Genomic DNA, 21073 nt, shown 5'->3' with positions numbered 1-21073 from the left:
TCCCATGTAGCCTTTCCACAATACACACACACACAAATTATACCCCTCTAGCCCATGCCTAGCATTGGGAAGCATGATACGTTCATGTTTATCTGCTCCAGAGAGTCCTATGCTATTGGCCTTACCTCTCTACAGGGACTAGACAAGCTGTGTGCGTGCATTTGCACATCTGTGTCATCTGGGTGCAGCTTAAAGTAGCTGAATGCATTTATTAGAAAGGCTGTCCACAAACATTTGGATATATGGCGTGGCTGTCCCTGAAAGCCTCATCACTGAGGTCTTTTTTATGTTACACTGAACTAGGAGAAAGGACATGGGGCGGGTGCACAGTCACCAGATTGTGTTTGCTCAGAGCACAGCCTCTAATCAGTCAATAAATGAACTTGTGTCACCCCAGGCTTATGACTGCAGGCTCAGGGCATGTGTTGTGACAGGACGTTATGGACTATATTGAAGAGGTTGTGTGTTCTTTAATTAAGCATCATTTAGTAAGTGCTAATATGGTGAAGTTTAGCCAATGACCTCTAATAATGACCTTATTCATTAAAATATGACAGCTGATATTGTCCAAACATCTTTTTAATTCAACACTTTTATCAATATATTTCAAATAAAAAAGTTAATTTAACAATTCGTTAAAAAGCATAAAAATCTGTACAAATTGAAGCTATTTATCGTTTTTACTCAAAGTTTACTGAAATTACATCTATATGTACTGGCATATCATCAAAATATAGTCCAACCTCACAAGCAGCGCTTGTATTAGAATGCCCCAGTATTAAGTAGTATTAATACTACATTAGTATTAATGCCCATACCATTTATACCGTTAAGGGGCACATTAGTCAAAATATGTTCGTTGTGGCGTATTGTCCGTTGTTTGGGTCCATCATCACTCAAATTTTAACTTCACAGAAGAATTTACATTCACTGGCCCATACTGTAAACTAACAGTGTAAACTTGAGGATCAGTCCTACTGGAGCATTTCTATTGGTCCATTCGTCATGAAATAGAAGGAACAACTGCCAGTTTCAGATTTAGAAGCAGCAAAAATGGAGATACAGGCTAAATGGAGATACAGGTTTTTTGCATAGCAGCAACGATTCCCTGTACAACACAGCATGTTGGTCTTTAAGTCCGTGAGAAGAACTCAGTGTCTTTACTAGTGCAGTGATCTGCCCTGAATCCTTCACTCCCTCTTGCTCTTTGAGGAGGAGGACCTTCTGCAGCATTTACGGAATAGCCACTTGCACGTTTTCACGAAGATGAACACGACCAGAGCGACTACTGACAGCAAAAAGGCAGCAACGTCCAGACAGTGGTACTGGTACCAAGTGAGGTTATGGGCCTCGACCCTCAGGTGCTTGGCCCCCTTGTTGCGCATCACAAACTCAATCCAGAAGACCGCATGGTCCAACGGCTTCAGTGGTTGATCATGGTGGATGCGGGACAGTCTCATCATGTTCTCTTTGTACCTGAGAGAAGAAGAAGAAGAAGAAGAAGAAGAAGAAAAAGAAGAAGAAAGGAAATACCAATGAAACTGTTTAGGTCATAGGAAGATAGAGCGGTCAGCAAAGCTCCTATCAGAAAGTGTGATGGACATATTTGTTACAGTGTTGATGAGATTAAATAATTAAGGTTTGTAAATAGGATTTGTAAAATTCACCCCCAGATTTACCTCAGATATTGCTTAGATGCAGTCGACCAGCTAAGACATGTTTGGTATCTGATTTGTGCTTCTTTAGTTTACACTGGGAGATAACACTGCCAACAAACACTGGACTTAAGACTGTCGGTTCTTCAAAAATCCTTTGAAAACCTACATAAACAAGTTTTAAAAAGTATATGGTAAACAGCATGGACAGACTTTCCACCGACAAGCTACAAGGTACTACCCCAGTGACATTTTGGTGCACCGAAGACTAACTCTGGCTGTGGCTTCTTTTGGTTTTAGGTGCTAATTACCATAATTGCAGCTGTATGAGCCTTATTATCATTTGTGGACTTCATTACCATGCCACGTTTTATGTGTAGTGCACTTACACTTACTGTACAAAAATGTCCTATTTCCACCCCAGACAATTATGCATAAAATATAGACTAAATACTTCCTACTTCTCATAACTAGAACATCTGGGTGGGCAACTTTGTTGAACATCAACAAAGTTCCCCACCAATTCTTGTTTACTCTACAAGCTCTGGATGCTGGGATGAAAATGATGCAAAGAGACCCCCCTATCAACTCACAATGGATTGGTAAGGACTTCAGTGAGAGCCTCCTTCAGGTCTTTGGTCTCCATTCTGTCAAAGTCAACTATGACAGCAGCTCCCTTGGTCTTCATGTGGAACAGGTTATTTGGCTGGTCAATAAACAGAGGTATACCCACCATTGGGACACCATGGTATATAGCTTCATATATTCCATTGGTCCCACCATGGGTGATAAAGACCTTAGTCTTAGGATGTCCTGTAAGGATCAGATGTCAATCACTGTATTACAGTAGACTGGCTTAAACTTGTACTTAATGACAATAAAGTTTAATTGAATCCAATCAAATTAAATTAGTGCATGTTGGTGAACATTAACTACAACAACCTGGGATGATTTATATGAGGGGCAAAGCGATGTACTGTTGGCTCGAGTGATGTTTGAAGTTATAAGTCAGCATTGATAACAATATCTAGTGTTACATAGATTACACATGTAGTGCCATCTGGAATGTCTGATAGGTGCTCAGGGAATTATTTTTAAACATAAGTTAAATACAGAGAGCTCCTCTTCTCCTCTTACAAAGGTATTAATGAATGTGTTGTTTATTTTAAGAAATTGTTTTTGCTGAAACTGAATAAGAAATCATTTCACACATCCATCACAGTTTAACTAAGGCACAGTTTAACTAAAAGTAAAAAAGTAAAAATAAAAAAACAAATATAAGTATGAATATAAGTGTAAATATAAATATAAGTATTTAAATGTATTGCAATTTCAATGACAATCTTTTGGAAAGTTTGGAATTAAAATAAAATACAAATAAAAAAAACAAATCTAAAAAAATGTACTAGTTTATCTAAAATAATCAGAATATTGTGAAAAAAGTACATTTACATTCATAATTTAATTCAAAAAGGGCATATATTTTATATCTGTTACATGTAAAATGACATATTTCAAGCTATTTATTGTTTTACTTTATTTTAATGAGGTATATACCATACTGATCAAACGTAAACCAAAACAATGGCTTAAAATATGTCACTTTATGTGTAATAGATATAAAATATCCATCGATTCATTATCTATCTGTCTAGTTCTTTGTGTAATGTTATTTGTTTGTTTGTGCTGTGCGGGTCGACCTAAGGCAAATGGGCTGAATTGAATTTGGAATTGAAAATATATGTCTTTTTGAAGTAAATTATGAACAAAAATGAAAGAAAAAACAATTCTATTTTTCTGAGATGCATTAGAACAATACTAATATACAATATGAATTATTATTTAATAAACTTATGCTGTTCCCAAAACACAAAAAGCTTTTTGAGACTTTCTAGGCTGCTTTCCATTGTCAGACAGGTTCTACTGAAGTTTCAGTTCTGGCAGTAATCATGCCTGAGTGTGGCTAGTGGAATTGTACCTAAATGTCAACAGAAATTGGTTAACTGGTTGATTTAGAAGCTGAAGGGGCATTTACTTTTTACACACATGGGTGACATAGTTTTTCAATAAATCTCCAATAACTCATGTGGCCTTTTGCTCCTAAAATATGTATTTTGGGGAGCAAATACTTTTTCACAGCATTGTATTTTTTGGCGTATAGTTTATAATATTTAACCTCTTGAACAGCCTACGGGCTGAAAGTGTTATTACAACTTTTACTACCAAAGAATAGCCCCACCAGTTTGTACAGACGTCCCCGTAGTTACTGAGTAATACACCTTAGGGTGTGATAAACCTGGGAGAGTTAAGGGGTTAAATATATATAAAATTAGGATTTCTTATTGCGTCTTATTGTGTTTCGGGAACAGCAAGAGTCTATTAAATAATAATTCATATTGTATATTAGTATTGTTCTAATGCATCTCAGAAAAATAGAATTGTTTTTTCTTTCATTTTTGTTCATAATTTACTTCAGAAAGACATATATTTTCAATTCCAAATTCAATTCAGCCCATTTGCCTTAGGTCGACCCGCACAGCACAAACAAACAAATAACATTACACAAAGAACTAGACAGATAGATAATAAATGGATGGATATTTTATATCTATTACACATAAAGTGACATATTTTAAGCCATTGTTTTGGTTTACGTTTGATCAGTATGATATATATCTCATGAAAATAAAGTAAAAAAATTAATAGTTTGAAATATGTCATTTTATGTGTAACAGATATAAAATATATGCCCTTTTTGAAATATATTATGAACTAAATGTACTTTTTCACAATATTCTGATTATTTGAGATGAACTAGTACATTTATTTTATTATTTTATTATTATTTATCTATATTTTAACATTAATTCCAAACTTTCCAAAAATTGTCATCAAAATTGCAGAGACTGAACTGATGTTTTTTTTTTGTTTCTCTCTCTCTCTCTCTCTCTCTCTCTCTCTCTGTCCCTCCCTCCCTCCAACCATTTACCCCAGACAATATGGGAAGAATTTTGCACTAATAACTTTACTACCTCACTGGACTCAATATTTATTGCACACTGCATAATTTGCACACTACCCCTAATTATTTATTAGTCTCTGTCTGTACTGTGTTGTGTTGTCTGTCTGCACTTGTATTGTGTTGCACTTGTGTTCTGTATGCACTGTGTCTGTTGCACCATGGTCCTGGAGGAACGTTGTTTCGTTTCACTGTGTACTCTGTATGTAGTTGAAATGACAATAAAACCCACTTGACTTGACTTGACTAATATAATAACATGACAAGTGATTCAGAACTTTTGACTAGTAGTGTAAGTGACAACACTGCTCTTTACCTAGTAGGTCATTCTGGGGAATCCAGTCATAGAGTCTTGTGTTCGGAGCAAGAGTATCTGGTTTCTCTCCTGAGTAGCGCCACAACACCTGTGACACTTTCTACTGTATGAACAACCAATCACACGACCACAGAACCTTCAAATATTCAGAATCAGTGGAGTAAACCCCTCCAAACCCATCCCTGCTTTTCCCTCTCAAGCCATATTAAACTGAGGGCCAAGAGGTGTTAATGGTACATAAATGAACACCATTGGAAAACCATAACCAGGTGTTTTTAGACCTTAAGAAATCGAGAACAGTGATTTTGTTTCTAATGATTTAACAAACATCCAAAGTAGATTCTCCAACCTTTTGTGGGATCTGTCCGAGCGCTGAAGCGATGGTGTTAGCTTTGGCTCTGGTGAGGTTATTCACCATGGACCCCAGTGAAAACACCACAATGCCGTCATCCCCTGAGCTCTGAACAAACTCTTCCATCTCCTACAAAATCAAAAAGGACGGTTATTTGTAACGCAGATATATACACTGTTTAGCCATTACATTAGTACCACTGACAGTCGCAGTGAAAAACAATGATTATCTTCATCTACAGTGGCATCTGTCAAGAGGAGGCCGTAAGGGAACAGTCAGTTCTTGAAGGTGATGAAGGTGTTCAAAGCAGGAAAAATGGGCAAGCATGAGAGTATGAGCCACTGTGACAAGAACCGAACTGTGGCAATGACAGTAGCCTACAACTTCTAACTGGAACTGGATGGAAAACTCACTTAATGCCCTTTTTTAAGGAATTGCCACAAAGTGGAAACCCACTGAGATAAAGTCTGAATCTGTGAGATGAAGATATGTAGTAAAGGTTGAGCACTAAACCTTTGTATTCCGGATCATTCAACCGTGTGCCAACTTTTAAATGCAGTAAACTATATTGACAAAAGTATTGGGACACCTTCTCATTCACAGCTTTTAACTGGTCCATCCTGCTTTGGTTGGAGTGACTGTTTCTACTGTCCAGTAAAGAAGGCTTTCTACTAGATTTTGGAGGAGCATTGCTGTGAGGCTTTGATTGCATTCAGCGACAAAAGTGTTAGTGAGGTCAGGATGTTGGATGATGATCATCATCACCCCACTTCATCATCCCCAACTCCCCAAATCATCCCGAAAGTATTGGATGGAGCACCATCCATCATTCCAGAGAACACTGCAGTTCCACTGCTCCACAGCAGCTCAATGCTGGGGGGCTTTATACCCCTCTAGCCCACACCTGGCATATTAGGCAGCATGGTGCCAATAGGTTCATGTCTTGAGTCCTACTCTACTGGCAGTACGTCTCTACATGGATTGGACAAGCTGTAGCTGAATGCATTCATTAGAAGGAATGTCCCCAAAGCATGTAAATGTCCAAACGGAGGTGAACAGACGCTCTTACTTTTGGAAGTGGCTTTGCAGGCTTGCAGTGCAATCCGCCTACAAACTTGAAGTTTGGCAGGAACGGCCGTGGATATTCAAAGTCCCAGTAAGTTCTGATTAACCAGATGTCAGCTTTTCCCAAAGTGTCACACAGAGTTGTGGGTTTGCCTAGAAGATCATGTGATTGTGCATCAGTTTACAGCATAGTTTACTTCACAGGTTCACATAAAACACTGGAAAAAGTGGTGCACTGGATCGACTATAGCTATTATTCCTATATAAAACTGAACACAGGTAATTTTAGCACATCCAAAATACTGCAAAACCAACCAAATTTGATCCACCTTACCTGTTATTTTAGTGTAATACTTATCAAATGTTACCATCACTTGCAGTTTAAATAGTGCTGTGTGAGTAATGTACACCAGCACATTCTCCACCCGCTCTAAGAACCCCATCCGATCGGTGAGATGGCCCTGGGAGGCCACAGAAGGCACATAGGAAGGTGGTGCTGGCAACTGGCCACACAGTCTTTCCATACTGTATGCTACAGTGAGCCTGAGTGACACCACATGGGGCAGGCCGAGGGTCTCCGCCAAAAGGTCACTGCATGGCATCATGGGGTCGTACAGAATTGCTTCAAATCTGGCCTCCCTAAGTGAAGCTATGAGCTCTTCACTAAGGAGCATCCCTTCACACACTGCCTCCAGATAGCTCTGGAAGTCAAACAGCGTGGTCCAAAACAGAGACAGTGTCCCAGAGATGGTGTCATTCATCCAAACATTGATGAAGTTCCTCCACATGACTCGAACATCTTCCTCCTCCCTGCTGATCTTAAAAACAATGTATCTGAAGGTGTCTGTCTGCAAATGCTTGACCAAGGGGAGCAGATATCTGGGTGTCATTCCGGTGGGTGTCTGGAAAGCGACCGATCTTGGCGAATAACGAAGCAACTAGTGAAGGAGTCGACTCCACTGAACCGAAACTAAACGAGTGAGTCCGAGGAGCTGGCTTGCTCGAGGTGAACTGCGCCTCGCCTTGGTGGTCAGCAACTGTAGTCAGTTGTAGCCACCTGCAACCCTTACAAGATCTCGTGTTGTTTGCGTTTGCGTTCTTCGCCGCTGCCAAAAGGGGTGCTATGGAGGGTATGCATTGACGTCACGTTCCCCTCTAGTCGGCCTGAGTGGTAAAACATCTTGCAGCATGGCCACTGACCTTATTAGGGAAAGTGTCACTAGCAATTACCTGCTAAAGCAACAGGCAGCTGGACTGGACAGCGGCCCGTCCAAGTTACCGAAGAACCAGTGGTCCATGGACAGCCAGGAACGTCCAGAGGGTTTAGAGGGTAAAGCCTCATATCCCAGAGCACAGAGTGAAGGGACTGGCCTTAGGAGTGTTTTCCACTGGTTTCAGGCCTATCTAATACACTGGATCATTAATCGTACTTAGCATGTCGCTGCATTCGCAACTACGGTGGGCTTGGTTTCCGAGCGTGACTTCACCAGTCGGTGAGCTCCCACACGTTTCAGTGCCTGGATTCCAGACTTGCAGCAATGCATTAGCTTCTCTTGTCCTGAGCTTTCAGCGGTCTGTAAAAGGATAGTGCTGCAATCTTGCAGAATCTGATTGAACAGTCAATCGCACACCGATTCTCAGTCTACATCCCTGTCTGTGTTCTTATGGAAGCCTGGATGTGTTCCTGTTCCGCCAGGGTTATTAAGGATGCATCAAATCAAGTCAGGTCAAATTTATTTGTGTAGCTTTTTACAACTGTTGTCGTCACAAAGCAGCTTTACATAATTAGTAATTAATAAAAGACAGAGACAAAATAGAAATAACGTAAGAAGACATGAAGGATCCAAGACCCCCAGTGAGCCCCAACGACGACAGTGGCAAGGAAAAAAACCCTCAGAGCTGGAGGAAGAAACCTTGGGAGGAACCAAGACTCACAGGGGGGACCCGATCCGTCCTCCTCTGATCAGAACTATTTATAAACTACTGATAGAAATGACCAAACCATCAATACTGTTGAACTGCTCTGATCATAATCATAATATATTAATCATGGAGTCAAGAGCAAGGAATGAAGTGTTGGTTGGTTTATGGAGAGCCTGCACTTTCTGTTGGTGAACAGTCAGTTCTTGAAGATGTTAAAAGTAGGACAAATTTACAAGCATAAGAATCTGAGACACTTTGGCAAGAACCAAACTGGGTCAGAACATCTCCAGAACATCAGGCAGGTTTTGTGGGTTTTTCTGGTATGCAGTGGTCAGCACCTACCAAAGGTCCTCCAAGAACGGACAATCAGTAAACTGGTGACAGGGTCATGGGCACCTAATACTCACTGAAATGATCCATGGAGACCCCACCTTACAATTTACGGGACTTACAGGATCTGCTGATATCGTTTTTGTGCCAGATCTGTTGTGGTGGCACAAGGTAGACCCCTACTCAATATTAGGCAGGGGAATGCTCACAGCAATGCTCCAAAATCTAGTAGAAAGCCTTCTTCCCTGGACAGTAGAGACAGTTACTCCAACAAGGTCAACAAGCAGGGACAACTCTTTTTAATAGCCTTGATTTCAGAAAAAAAAAACAATAAATCAGCAGGTGTCTCAATATTTCTGTCAATAGTAAAAAAAATACTTGATAGAGCCATTCTGATATCTCAGAGGTAAATGATTTATTCAGGAATCTTTAAAAGAAGTCAAAACTAAAAGCTAAAAGACACAATAAATAGCATACAAATAACTTACAATATACATTCCACTAAATATGTACAAATCTTATCACTATATAATCTGTATGTTGCTGTATACTGTGTATTGTTTCTCTGTAAGTAATACTGTACATTGTGCATATATTATTGTCATTGTTCAGTCTGTGTATTGCTTGGAAACTGTATATTTTAAATTGTGTATCATTCGATTCCCAGTCTGGGTGACTGAGCTACGCTACACCAATTAGAGTCCTTGGGCAAGACTCCTAACACTACACCGGCCCACTGTAATACCAGTAACCATGTAAATGTAAAATTATGCAGACTTGATCTTAATGAAATGTGGCTATCCAACACACATATTTAGATTTTATGAGACTGGACAGGTCATCTTTTGATAAAATAGAACATTACTTTATAAAATAGGTCAAACTTAAAAACAAAAATCATAAAACCAATTTAGACATTAATAATTAATTTCCAAGTTAAAATCTAGAAACACTAGAAGGAGCAATTTTCATAAAATAAGTAAAACTCTTTATAATAAGTAAACTCTTTTTAATACCCTTGAGTTCAGAAAAAAACCCCAATGAATCAGCAGGTGTCCCAAATGTTCTTGTATCTTTACTGACCCCATGTGGATATATATTTGCATTGTTTGTTTGCTGCTATTATATATTTCTATTATAATATAAATACATGCACATAAACATATATAATAGATTAAAAGCAGTTCTTTAGACAGTAATATTTATTTTACAAGTTAAAATCTTAGATTAGAATAGAATAAAATAATTTCCACACAATAAGTAGAAATCTTGATATAATAAGTAATATATAAATACATAAACCTAATATACATAAAATAACTTGATAAAGTAAGTAATTATTTCTATAAAATAAAAATAATAATTATTATAAGGAAATTATTTGATCCTGTATCTGGCTGTAAATCTCGTGAAGTTATTTATACTGGAAGCGAATCCTTCATTTATAAACTACATGACAGGAGAATAAGCTCAGCTTGGCTCCCCTTTACTAAAATTGAGGGTGCACATACTCCACTTGCCCAGGCTGCCATAGTGTCTATCTAACAGTTATCTAACATACTCCTGTGTTTCAGCATTATACTGACCTTTGTATTAATAATTATTTCTGTCTCTTTGTAGAAAACATCTATTCTATAATATTTTTTGACTGTTGAATGTGAGAGCCCGAGCCTTAACACCTGAGTAAGAATACTTAAGACTATGTTTTATGCCACTGAGGGGTGCACCCATCATTCAAAGTGTGCAGAAACAGAAAAGGGAGATTTTCACTACATGATGTTACAGATATGAAAACATGGTTGATTTAAATTATCAAAATTATATTTTATTGAAAATAAAAGATTGAACATGGATAAAATCCCTGAATTTCAGCTGCTGTTGAGAGAAGTGCTTCACAAAACATTTTTTCTGATTACTGAAGATTGAGCATCTGCAGATGTTATAAATTACATTCACTGGCCCCCACTGTTAAATACACAGTGTAAATGTCTGGAATGCATCAAGTACATTTTGTTGCAGTCATGCAAAAACCTCTTTCTCCAAAATGGCAACTATACAAGAGAAAAAAAACATCTTAACTTTCACTGAAAGTCAGTGTGGAAAGGTTTCAGTGCAGGTTATTCAGAAGCATTTCTATTCAATGTAAAGAATAGCTACCAGACTCCCTTTTTTGTCAAAAAGTGAAAAAAGGTCAAAATGGAGATAAAAGGTTTTTGCATAACAGCAGTGTTTTACTGTGCAGCACAGCATTTTGGTCTTTAACCCTCTGGAGTAATAATAATGCAAGTAAATAATGCATGTAAAGCAATAATGCAGCACAGAAATACGGTTTCTAAATCTGTAGAAATACGGTTTCATTGGGTCGTATTGTCTGATTGTAGGTGACTCACATCCAGAGTTACGAGGCTGTAAGGCAGAGTCTAGATACTCATCTCTGCCTCTCGCCGTGTCTAAGTGGTGGATTTGAGTGTCTGTCTTTATCCATCTGTAATTGAAGGATTCGTGTGTCTATAGTTTTGATTGAAACTAACCAATAGACACTCACCTCCTGCCGTTTATATGGTATCTTATTCATATGTTCCGCTCCTTTTCTGAAGCTAAGACTGATAAATTCATTTTAATCAACAAAACAGATGAGTATGTACAAATAACATGAGTAAAGGTCTGTTATATTAAGAATTTCTGCAATCGCACGTCAATTTTTCAGGTTCAACTTAAATTTTCGCACTTCAATTTTCTCCTCTAGCACACATGGGGTCTCATTATGGTGAGGGATTGTTTTGAACATGTTGAAATAAAACATGTGGGTATTATCTGATATACAAGTTCCTTTAAAGGCGAATTTAAGAAAATGTCCTTCGACTCCAGAGGTTTTAACCCAATAAACAAAATCACAGTTTTAACTAGTGCAGTGATCTGCCCTGAATCCTTCACTCCCTCTTGCTCTTTGAGGAGGAGGACCTTCTGCAGCATTTACAGAAGAGCCACTTGCACGTTTTCACGAAGATGAACACGACCAGAGCGACTACTGACAGCAAAAAGGCAGCAACGTCCAGACAGTGGTACTGGTACCAAGTGAGGTTATGGGCCTCGACCCTCAGGTGCTTGGCCCCCTTGTTGCGCATCACAAACTCAATCCAGAAGACCGCCTGGTCCAACGGCTTCATAGGTTGATCATGGTGGATGCGGGAAAGTCTCATGATGCTCTCTTTGTACCTGAGAGAAGAAAGGAAATGCAAACTGTTTATGTGAAGATGGACCGTTTACCTTCCAACAAAGTGGGCTACAGCTGTTAATACAGCTAACACTGAAAATGCTGAAAAGCAATCTTATGCCTGATTTGTGCAACACTCTTCTTTGTGGAGAAATATGATGGAGGGCGTTGCCCATGTTCAAACTACCATGGTCTGAATGCCATAACTGATAAATATAGATATCCTCTTCCACAGGTGCCCTCAGATCTAGAACAAGTTCATTAAGACTGCTTTCATTACGTCTTCCGTGTTATTAAGAAGTTATTACACAGTTATGGCTAAAATAGGGTCCTGATTGAATTATTGTCATTGTACAGTCTGTGAATTGCTTGGAAACCGTATATTTCATATTGTGTATCATCATGCGATTCCCAGTCTGGGTGGCTATGCTGAGCTACACCAATAAGAGTCCTTGGGCAAGACTGCCAACACTGCATTGGCCCGCCTCTGTAATACGAGTAACTTTGTAAGTTGCTCTGGATAAGAGCATCAGCTAAATGCTGTAAATGTAAAATTAGTAGAGTTGATTTTAATGAAATGTGGCTATCCAACAGACATATTTAGATTTTATGAGACTGGACAAGTCATCTTTTGATAAAATATAACATTAGTTTATAAAATAGGTCAAACTAAAAAACAAAATCTTTTTAAGACATTAATCAATTAAGACATTAATAATTAATAAGTTAAAATCTAGAAACACTAGAAGTTACCATGGTCTGAATGCCTTAACTGATAAATACAGATATCCTCTTCCAGGGGTGACCTCAGACCTAGAACAAGTTCATTAAGACTGCTTTCATTACCTCTACCGGTCATTAAGAAGTTATTACACAGTTATGGCTTTTGGTCTTGTAAGTGCCCCCTCCATATTCCTATATAAAATAGGGTCCTGAGGGATATTCTTCACAAATAGGTTGAGTTCTTACTACAGAACTCAAGAGGACCACATGGCATTTCAGGCAAGTCCTAAAGCGTCAAGGAACCTGCTGAGCTTTATTCTTTAATGGGTTTAAAGAATGTAAAGGCTAACATATTCATGAACCAGAAAATTCCACTGAGCCTGTTGAAACCACTACCTCCTGTTACTGCATTGTGTCCACCATACCTATACACACCTAACATGAAGAAAATGAAGTACTGGAGACACTAGCTGTGTAATGGTCATGTTTAAGATAATCTCCACTATAAAGAACTAAAAAGCCCCCCTATCAACTCACGATGGATTGGTAATGACTTCAGTGAGAGCCTCCTTCAGGTCTTTGGTCTCCATTTTGTTGAAATCAACTATGACAGCCGCTCCCTTGGTCTTCATGTGGAGCAGGTTATCCGGCTGGTCAGCAAACAGTGGTACGCCCACCATTGGGACACCATGGTAAATGGCTTCATATAGTCCATTTGTCCCACCATGGGTGATGAAGGCCTTGGTCTTAGGGTGTCCTGTAAGGATCATTAGTGCATGTTGGTGAACTTTTACTTCATCAACCTGGTATGGTTCATATTAGGGGCAAAGCAATGTTCCGTTGGCCTCTAAAGTCAGCAGATAGGTTGGTGGTATGGAGTCATCAGTTGGAGTCATCATATGGAGACAATATCTGACATGTAGTGCCTTTTTGAACCAAATATCTGCCAGACACTAAGGGAAAGCTAGGGGAAAGTTAAATACTGTGTGCTCAGGTGATTTGTCTTATTGTCTTAAGGGTAAGTTTTAAAGCTATTTATGAATGCATTGTTTTCATTTTTCTTGTTTCTGCTGAAAAGGAAAGATAAATCTGGCTTTGAGAACTATATTATTTTTGACAACATCTTAGTCAGTAAGGCTCTGTTGAACTAAAAGTAAAAGGTAAAAATAGTATTGATATACATTGCATTTCTGATTACACTCGCTTGGAAAGTTCTCTATCTATGTTTGTGAATGTCTGGAATCTATGTTTTTAATAAAAAAAAACCCCAAATTAATGTACAATTATTATATACACAATTGAATACATTTTTTAATATTTACAAAATATTTAATAAAATAAAAAAGCAAAAGTGAAAAAGTGGCATTATGAGCTGCTTTTTGAGACCCTCCAGTCTTTTGTTCCCCAAAACTGTATTTTGGAAGGCAAATGTTTTTTCACAGCATGGTACGTATTGGTGTATAGTCTACAATAAATAAATAAGCATTAAATTAGAATTATTATGATTATATGATTATTATGCATACAACAAGTAACAAATTAACATGATAAGTGATTCAGAACTAGTAGTGCACATAACAACATACGGCTGTTGCAGTGATTTAGGGTGGCTCAACACCGTGATATGCGGCTTTACCGTTAACGTTTTTTTTGTGTATGTACTCAATTTCCCAGACTCCTCTGCTAGCTCACGTAACCACTCCGGCCAATCAGGACAAAGCCCGATCTCCGGAGTTTTAGAATGCGCCCCTAAAGGTCATCAGCTCTGCTGCTTAAGCTCTCCCCACGCAACGACTCTTTACACCGTACTGACGACCTTCTCCTGTTTACCTCCTGTTTCTCGTTGTCTGATTTTGCCTCAGCCCTTCTTTTATGGTTACCACAGCTCCGGTTCTGACCCTCACCTGGTTACTGGTTTGATTTTGGATCGCCGCCTTTTTAATAAACTTTTATAATCTAGTAAAAGTGACTCTGTGTATCTGTCTCCTCACAAACAACGTGAGTAGAAAAACATGTTCGCCTTGTGTGGTTTAGAGAGGACCTGAGTGGGCCAGCGATATTCCCAACTTCACCAACACTGTCTCTCTGATGGCACTCTGAGTGATCTGCTCTGGGTGATCAGCTCTGGGTGATCAGCTCTGGGTGATCAGCTCTGGGTGCTCAGCTCTGGGTGCTCAGCTCTCTAGGGTATGAAGGCAGAGGTCATTGTCTGTCCAATACCATTATTTTTTGGTGGTGCTGTCGCATCCGCTCACTCTGTCTTTTACTACCAGCATCTCTTTGAGTGTGTGGTTACGTCTAATCATTGACATGACTCCTCTATAGCTGACGTCCAGCGTGCAGGCTTTGTCTCACTGCGTTTGGTTTTGTAACCAGACCACCTACTGTTGTCCCCTCCTTACAAAACGGTAAAAAAAAAAAATGAAAACCGCAGTGTGGCGGTTGCTTGCCATTTCCTGCGATTCGCTTGATAATAGCGCAATATTGTGATATTGTGCGGTTATCGTGACAGCCCTATAACACTGCTCTTTACTTAGTAGGTCATTCTGGGGAATCCAGAATGACCACAGACCTAAGAGTTCTCTGCTTTAACTTCTTCTGCTCTATCCTTTAGTTTAGTGTCCTAAACTACACACTACCACATTATACAGGGTTTTTCAAACTAGCCACTATTAGTAATCCTCTGTAATGTAAACGTGTGAGAGTTAGGATGCCACTACAGTAACGTTAACTTTTACAGCTTTAACATACAAGTGTACATTATCAGAAAAGTGGGTTAATACTAAAATCAAGACAATGTAATATAATAAGCCAGGTTTAAGGGTTCAGGGGTTACATTTTAAAGATTTTTTCCTGATGGATCACTCAGGCTGCAGCCTTCTGTCATCAGTGCATCACACTGCATATAAGATATACATATAAGATTAATTTATATGACACATTTTTGACTAGTAGTGTAAGTGACAACACTGCTCTTTACCTAGGAGGTCATTCTGGGGAATCCAGTCATAGAGTCTTGTGTTCGGAGCAAGAGTATCTGGTTTCTCTCCTGAGTAGCGCCACAACACCTGTGATAAAGCAGCACCAGTGAAAAACCAGTGAACCACTTTCTACTGTAAGAACAACCAATCACACAATCACAGAACCTTCAAATATTCAGAATCAGTGGAGTAAACCCCTCCAAACCCATCCCTGCTTTTATTAAATTAACAAGTCTACACTCTACACACTCAAGTGTCAACAAGCAACACCGTGAAGTCAATGAAATGTCAATGCAGCCATTAAGAGACAAAAATGAATGCTAAATTAATGTCAGTCAAGTCATGTTTAAACACAATTGGAAACATTAACACTATATCATGGTGTTTCTACACCTTAAGAAAGCTAGTAAAGTAATTTTGTTTCTTAAGATTCAATAAATATTAAATAATAGATTCTCCAACCTTTTGTGGGATCTGCCCGAGCGCTGAAGCGATGGTGTTAGCTCTGTCTTTAGTGAGGTTCTTTACCATAGAACCCAGTGAAAACACCACAATGCCATCATCCCCTGAGCTCTGAACAAACGCCTCCATCTCCTACAAATCCAAGAAACAAAGTTATTCACAAGACTTTTATTTCAAAAATAAATGTTACATTAACTTCCTTAATCAATGATTTTCTATTCTGACAGCAACTGTGATTATTAGGTGTGTATACACAAACTCTATCAAGTGAAAAGTGTAGTGAAATAATCTCAAATCTAGCCTGAATAGATCTGATATGTCTCATTTTAACTTAAAGCTTAGCTTCAATTTAGCTTAGCTTCTGATTTATTAACTTACAGCTAGAGATCTTTTTCTTTTTAAGGTAATTTATCTACTGCTGTGTCTGCAAGTATTATGTTTTCAGAATTAATGTTTGAAACCATATCAGATTAAGAAATGTTACATATTTACACTAGATTTGAGATGATGCCACCTGCTAAGATGTATTTTTTGCAGTGTAGTGATTACCTAGTGGGTATCCTGAATCAGGAGGACTAAACCTCTTACTGTTATGAAACTCATATGTAAGTTGTGCCAAACCTTGGTGGTGGATTTGTTTGCTAAAGCCATTTTAATGTCATTGATACATTTGTATTTGAAGGACTACAAGAAAAGGTATGTCGGTCATGTAGATTTTTCCTGTGCAACATCCCTTCCTCTCTAGAGAGGCTGTCCAGGTGCTTGTTCAGTCTCTCGTCACTTTGAGACTTGACCACTGCAACTCTCTTCTGGCTGGTCTCCCTCTGCGCACCATCAGACCCCTGCAACTCATCCAGAATGCAGCGGCACGGGTCGTCTTCAATGTCCCTAAATTCAGCCATGTCACTCCACTGCTGCATTCTCTCCACTGGCTTCCTGTAGCTGCTCCCTGCATCAGATTCAAAAGCCGATCCGCACCAAGAGCCCTTCCAGCTTGAAGTACGGCTCAGCTTGACCTGCCATCCCTTCAAAAATCCATGGAAGACAAGCGTCCAGGCTTTTTTCTGTCCTGCACCAAAGTGATAGGACGAACCTCCCCTGGGTGTCAGAACGGCTCGCTGTCTTCAAACACAGACTGAAGACCCACCTCTTCCGAGAGTACTTGGGTGAATAGTTGAGTACTATGGTCACCTTATTGACTTGTGTTTAGTAGAGTCTAAATTTAGAGGTATCTTTGTATTATTAGTCTATTCAAACTAGCTGAACTTTTTCTTGAGTAATTAGCAAAGCACTTTTGTAAGTCGCTCTGGAGAAGAGTGTCTGCTGAATACCTTAAATGTAAATGTAAACACACACATAAAATTATGGTCTGGTGTAAGTTTGAGTCGCCCGCTTTAGTTGTATACCCTATAGCCAATGTACAAAATTATAGGGTTTAATAGGTTTCAATGTCAATGTGGTGTCATAGGCCTAACGATTCAGGCCTAATGATTCAGTCTACAGTAAGTATGCTGGTGTGCTGGATTTCTAGATGTGAATGTGCTGTTGCCTGTCAATCCCATCTCTCACTGCAGGTTGCTTGCTCTCTGCAGTAACAGCAGTCTATTACGAAGATAAAGATGTGAAGTAAAGGCTGAGCACTAGACCTTTGCACACCTAATCATTGTTTTCAAGGGGGTCAATTATGTGGCAATATTTAAACGTACAACTCAAGCATATAAATGTCCAAAAGGAGGTGAACAGAAGCTCTTACTTTTGGAAGTGGCTTTGCAGGCTTGCAGTGCAATCCGCCTACAAACTTGAAGTTTGGCAGTAACGGCCGTGGATATTCAAAGTCCCAGTAAGTTCTGATTAACCAGATGTCAGCTTTTCCCAAAGTGTCACACAGAGTTGTGGGTTTGCCTATAAAGTACAGGAGAGAGGATCATGTGATTTTAGATGAGTTTACAGCATAGTTTACTTCACAGGTTCATATAAAGGATCAGATAAAGTGGTGCATTTGGATCTTCTGTAGCGATTCCTTTCTGTACATGAAAATATAACAGATTGTGGTTCTCCCTTACCTGTTATTTTAGTGTAATACATATTAAACAGTAACATCATTTGCAACTGGAAAAGTCCCGTGTGAGCAATGTACAACAATACATTCTCTACCCGCTCTAAGAACCCCATCTGATCAGTGAGATGCCCCTGAGAGGCTGCAGCAGGCACGTATGAGGGTGGTGCTGGCAACTGGCCACACAGTCTTTCCATACTGTACGCTAAAGTGAGCCGAAGTGACACCACATGAGGGAGCCCGAGGGTCTCCGCCAAAAGGTCACTGCATGGCATCACTGGATCATACAGAATTGTGTCAAAGTTTGACTCCCTGAGTGAAGCTATGAGCTCTTTATTAAGGAGCATCCCGTCACACACTGCCTCCAGATAATTCTCAAAAACGGACATCATGTTCCAAAATATGGACAATGTCCGAATCCCGGTGACGGTGTCATTCATCCAAGTATTGATGAGGTTCTGCCACATGGCTCGTACATCTTGCTCCTCCATGTTGATCTTAAAGACAATGTATCTGAAGTTCTCTGTCTGTGAGAATTTGATTGAAGGTGAGGCGCTGTGCGTAAGGACGGTCACGCTGTGGTTCCGAGCCACCAGCTCCTCCACGATTGCGCGCATGTTGATCCAGTGGCTGTATTCAGCAGGAATCACCAGGACGTTTCCACCCAGAGCTGTTTCAGACCCACAGAGCAGCAAAGCCACCCAGGGGAGCAGATATCTGGGTGTCATTGTATATAAAACTGACAGACAGGTTCAGGATTCAGGTTTCCTGTACTGTCAATCTCGAACACTGAAAGCCTCATCCCTGAACTCTGATTTATGTTACACTGAACTGGGACAAAGGAGATGGGGCGGGTGCATGTTCAGCAGATTGTGTTTGCTCAGGGCACAGCCTCTAATCAGTCAACAAATGAACTAGCTCAACCCACTGCAGGCTTATGGCATGGTTTGTTTTCCCAAGCCTGGAAATCGTGGAATCCTCAAAGCTCAAAACCCCACGTAAATAGATACAGATCCAATAAGGTATATTGAAGACTATGTTGTAAAAGTCAGGTGAATAAGGGCGAATAAGGATCACCACTCCTAATCCGAGGTCAAATAGGGTCTTTAGGTTTTACAACAGAGACCACAAAGAAGAGAGAAAACCCACAGCCTCTCCTAGAGAGATTAAAATGAAGGTGGTCAGATGGTCAATATTACAACAATTCAAGCTATACCCCAGGAGCCAAGATCTAACATCTCTCCTACCCTGGATATGAGCAAGCACTCCACTTCTAGTCTCAGGTCCCTTATAAACCGGCATGTCCCCATCCACTAATCACTGCACCTCCCACCTGCTAGTCATACCTATCCCTCTAGCAGCCAGCACAGGACACACACAGGGTCGTAACACTCAACACCGTCAATAAATACAGCAGAAAAAGAGACTGATGCACTGAAAAAAACACTGTAGAGCCAACTGAGAAACAACTATGATCTTACAAGTTATAGAAATTACTACAGGATCACTAGAGTGATCAGGAAAAATGTCTCTGAAGACCTGTCAAAGTATCTGCCTGTCTAGTTGACCATATTCTGGTCGTCTTCTACCAGATTACTCTGTGTATAGGTGTAAACAGGCTCCACTGTTGGCAAAGATGTTAATAAATTACATTAACAAGCACATGAAACTGAACTTGAACTTAGGTTTCTGGCTCTAAGGTCAAGTTTTAAGCCTCTTAAGCTCTTCCTTTCTGGGATTTTGAAGGTGAACATGGTCATATGCTGAAGACCTGGAGAACTTAACTGAGAAACACATTACAGACCGTTTTTATCTGCCTAAAGGAACATTTACGACACACAAAAAACATGCACACAAAAAAAGAAGGGATTTTCTCCAGGCGTTGGCATTTTTTGCTCCTGGGCTCACTGCTACGCCACTTTGAGCCACCCCTAAAGGACACACTTTACTCACGTACTTCGTGACAAACAGGAGGACTGTGGAAAAGGTCTGCGTGGACATGGCGAGCACCTGACCAGCTGACATGCTGGTCCCACTCCACCAGATTACAACTGGAGTTAAAAGTTTCTGATGGGAATATTAATTGTCAGTGCCTACAATAATATAATTTTTGCTTTTCCTTTTGGAGGATATGCAAGAATCTGGAGACAGATGAATGCAGATGAAAAGAATCTGAACTTGAAACTTCTCTTCTTCCAAAACCTGTAGTTTCAATAAAGTTCTTAAATGGAATAAAGCAACTGAATAAACAGCAAGAGAAGATGATTATTTACCCAGGAGTTCAGTATACAGGTGATCCCACTTTGTTTTGGCCACAAGAAGGAAGAGTATATCTTGCAAAATATTGAACAAAACATTTTTCAGTCTCTGAAGGAAATCCATCTCATCCTTGTAGCCGAGGGTAGCTCCCGGCACGTAGGAGGGTGGTGCTGGCAGCTGTCCACAGAGTCGCTCCATGGCACTCCCAAAAGAGAACTGTAGACTAATGATAAACGGCAGGTTCAGCTTCTGGGCCAGCAGTTCCCCAAACATATACATGGGGTCTGTCAGAAGGACCTCGAATTCCTCCTGACGCCACTTCTCCAGAAGATCTCCATGTGCAAAGAGATTCCGGCAGAAGATGTCATTCTGCTCTGCAATTACGTCAATGATCTCCTTGATCTTCAGAGACGTCTGGATTATGTTGTCGTTGGGCAGGTCATACATCCAGTACTTTATAAACCTCTCAAAATGATCAATGACATCCTGCTTGGTGTGGTGCACCGGGATAATGTCCACATTGTAGCCCTTAGACGGAGTCGTCTTCACCGACGGTGTAGCATTGTGGGTAACTACAGTCACGTTGTGTCCTCTAGCAATCAGCTCCTCTATGATGACTTCGAGGTTCAGCCAGTGGCTGAATTCCCCTGGCCAGATGAGGATCTTCCCTGCAGTCACGCACAGTGGAGCCTGGCCCAGGCTGAGTAGAAGCAGAAGG

At 39.9% G+C, this 21073-nt stretch overlaps 2 protein-coding genes across 10 annotated transcripts in view; both read right to left on the bottom strand.

Moving 5' to 3' along the window:
- Positions 1-1066: 1066 nt before the first annotated feature.
- LOC140537858 (UDP-glucuronosyltransferase 2A1-like) lies at positions 1067-7297 on the bottom strand. The gene is made up of 6 exons (XM_072660143.1): positions 6742-7297; positions 6412-6560; positions 5340-5471; positions 4991-5078; positions 2249-2468; positions 1067-1476 (listed from the first exon to the last, which is right to left on the bottom strand). The coding sequence occupies exons 1-6, from the start codon at positions 7295-7297 to the stop codon at positions 1191-1193; spliced, it is 1431 nt and encodes a 476-aa protein (XP_072516244.1). The 3' UTR covers positions 1067-1190.
- A 3166-nt stretch (positions 7298-10463) lies between these two features.
- Positions 10464-21073, bottom strand: part of LOC140535389 (UDP-glucuronosyltransferase 2C1-like) — a 31100-nt gene continuing 20490 nt past the window's right edge. For 7 of the 9 annotated variants that reach the window (XM_072656981.1, XM_072656759.1, XM_072657053.1 and 4 more), the window contains exons 2-6: positions 17794-17942; positions 16041-16172; positions 15578-15665; positions 13135-13354; positions 10464-11876 (exon numbers count right to left, since the gene is read on the bottom strand). In XM_072656981.1, the coding sequence (XP_072513082.1) occupies positions 11591-11876; positions 13135-13354; positions 15578-15665; positions 16041-16172; positions 17794-17942 (875 nt within the window). In that variant the 3' untranslated portion in view covers positions 10464-11590. Of the gene's footprint in view, positions 11877-13134; positions 13355-15577; positions 15666-16040; positions 16173-17793; positions 17943-18103; positions 19034-20369; positions 20685-21073 lie in introns of those variants that run through there. The other 2 variants (XM_072657386.1, XM_072656914.1) reach the window with 2 other exon arrangements.

Source organism: Salminus brasiliensis, chromosome 1 (genome assembly GCF_030463535.1).
Source record: "Salminus brasiliensis chromosome 1, fSalBra1.hap2, whole genome shotgun sequence".
In the NCBI taxonomy this organism is placed as follows: domain Eukaryota; kingdom Metazoa; phylum Chordata; class Actinopteri; order Characiformes; family Bryconidae; genus Salminus; species Salminus brasiliensis.
Note: the sequence above shows the minus strand (reverse complement) of the source record. Positions and strands in the feature narration are given on the sequence as shown.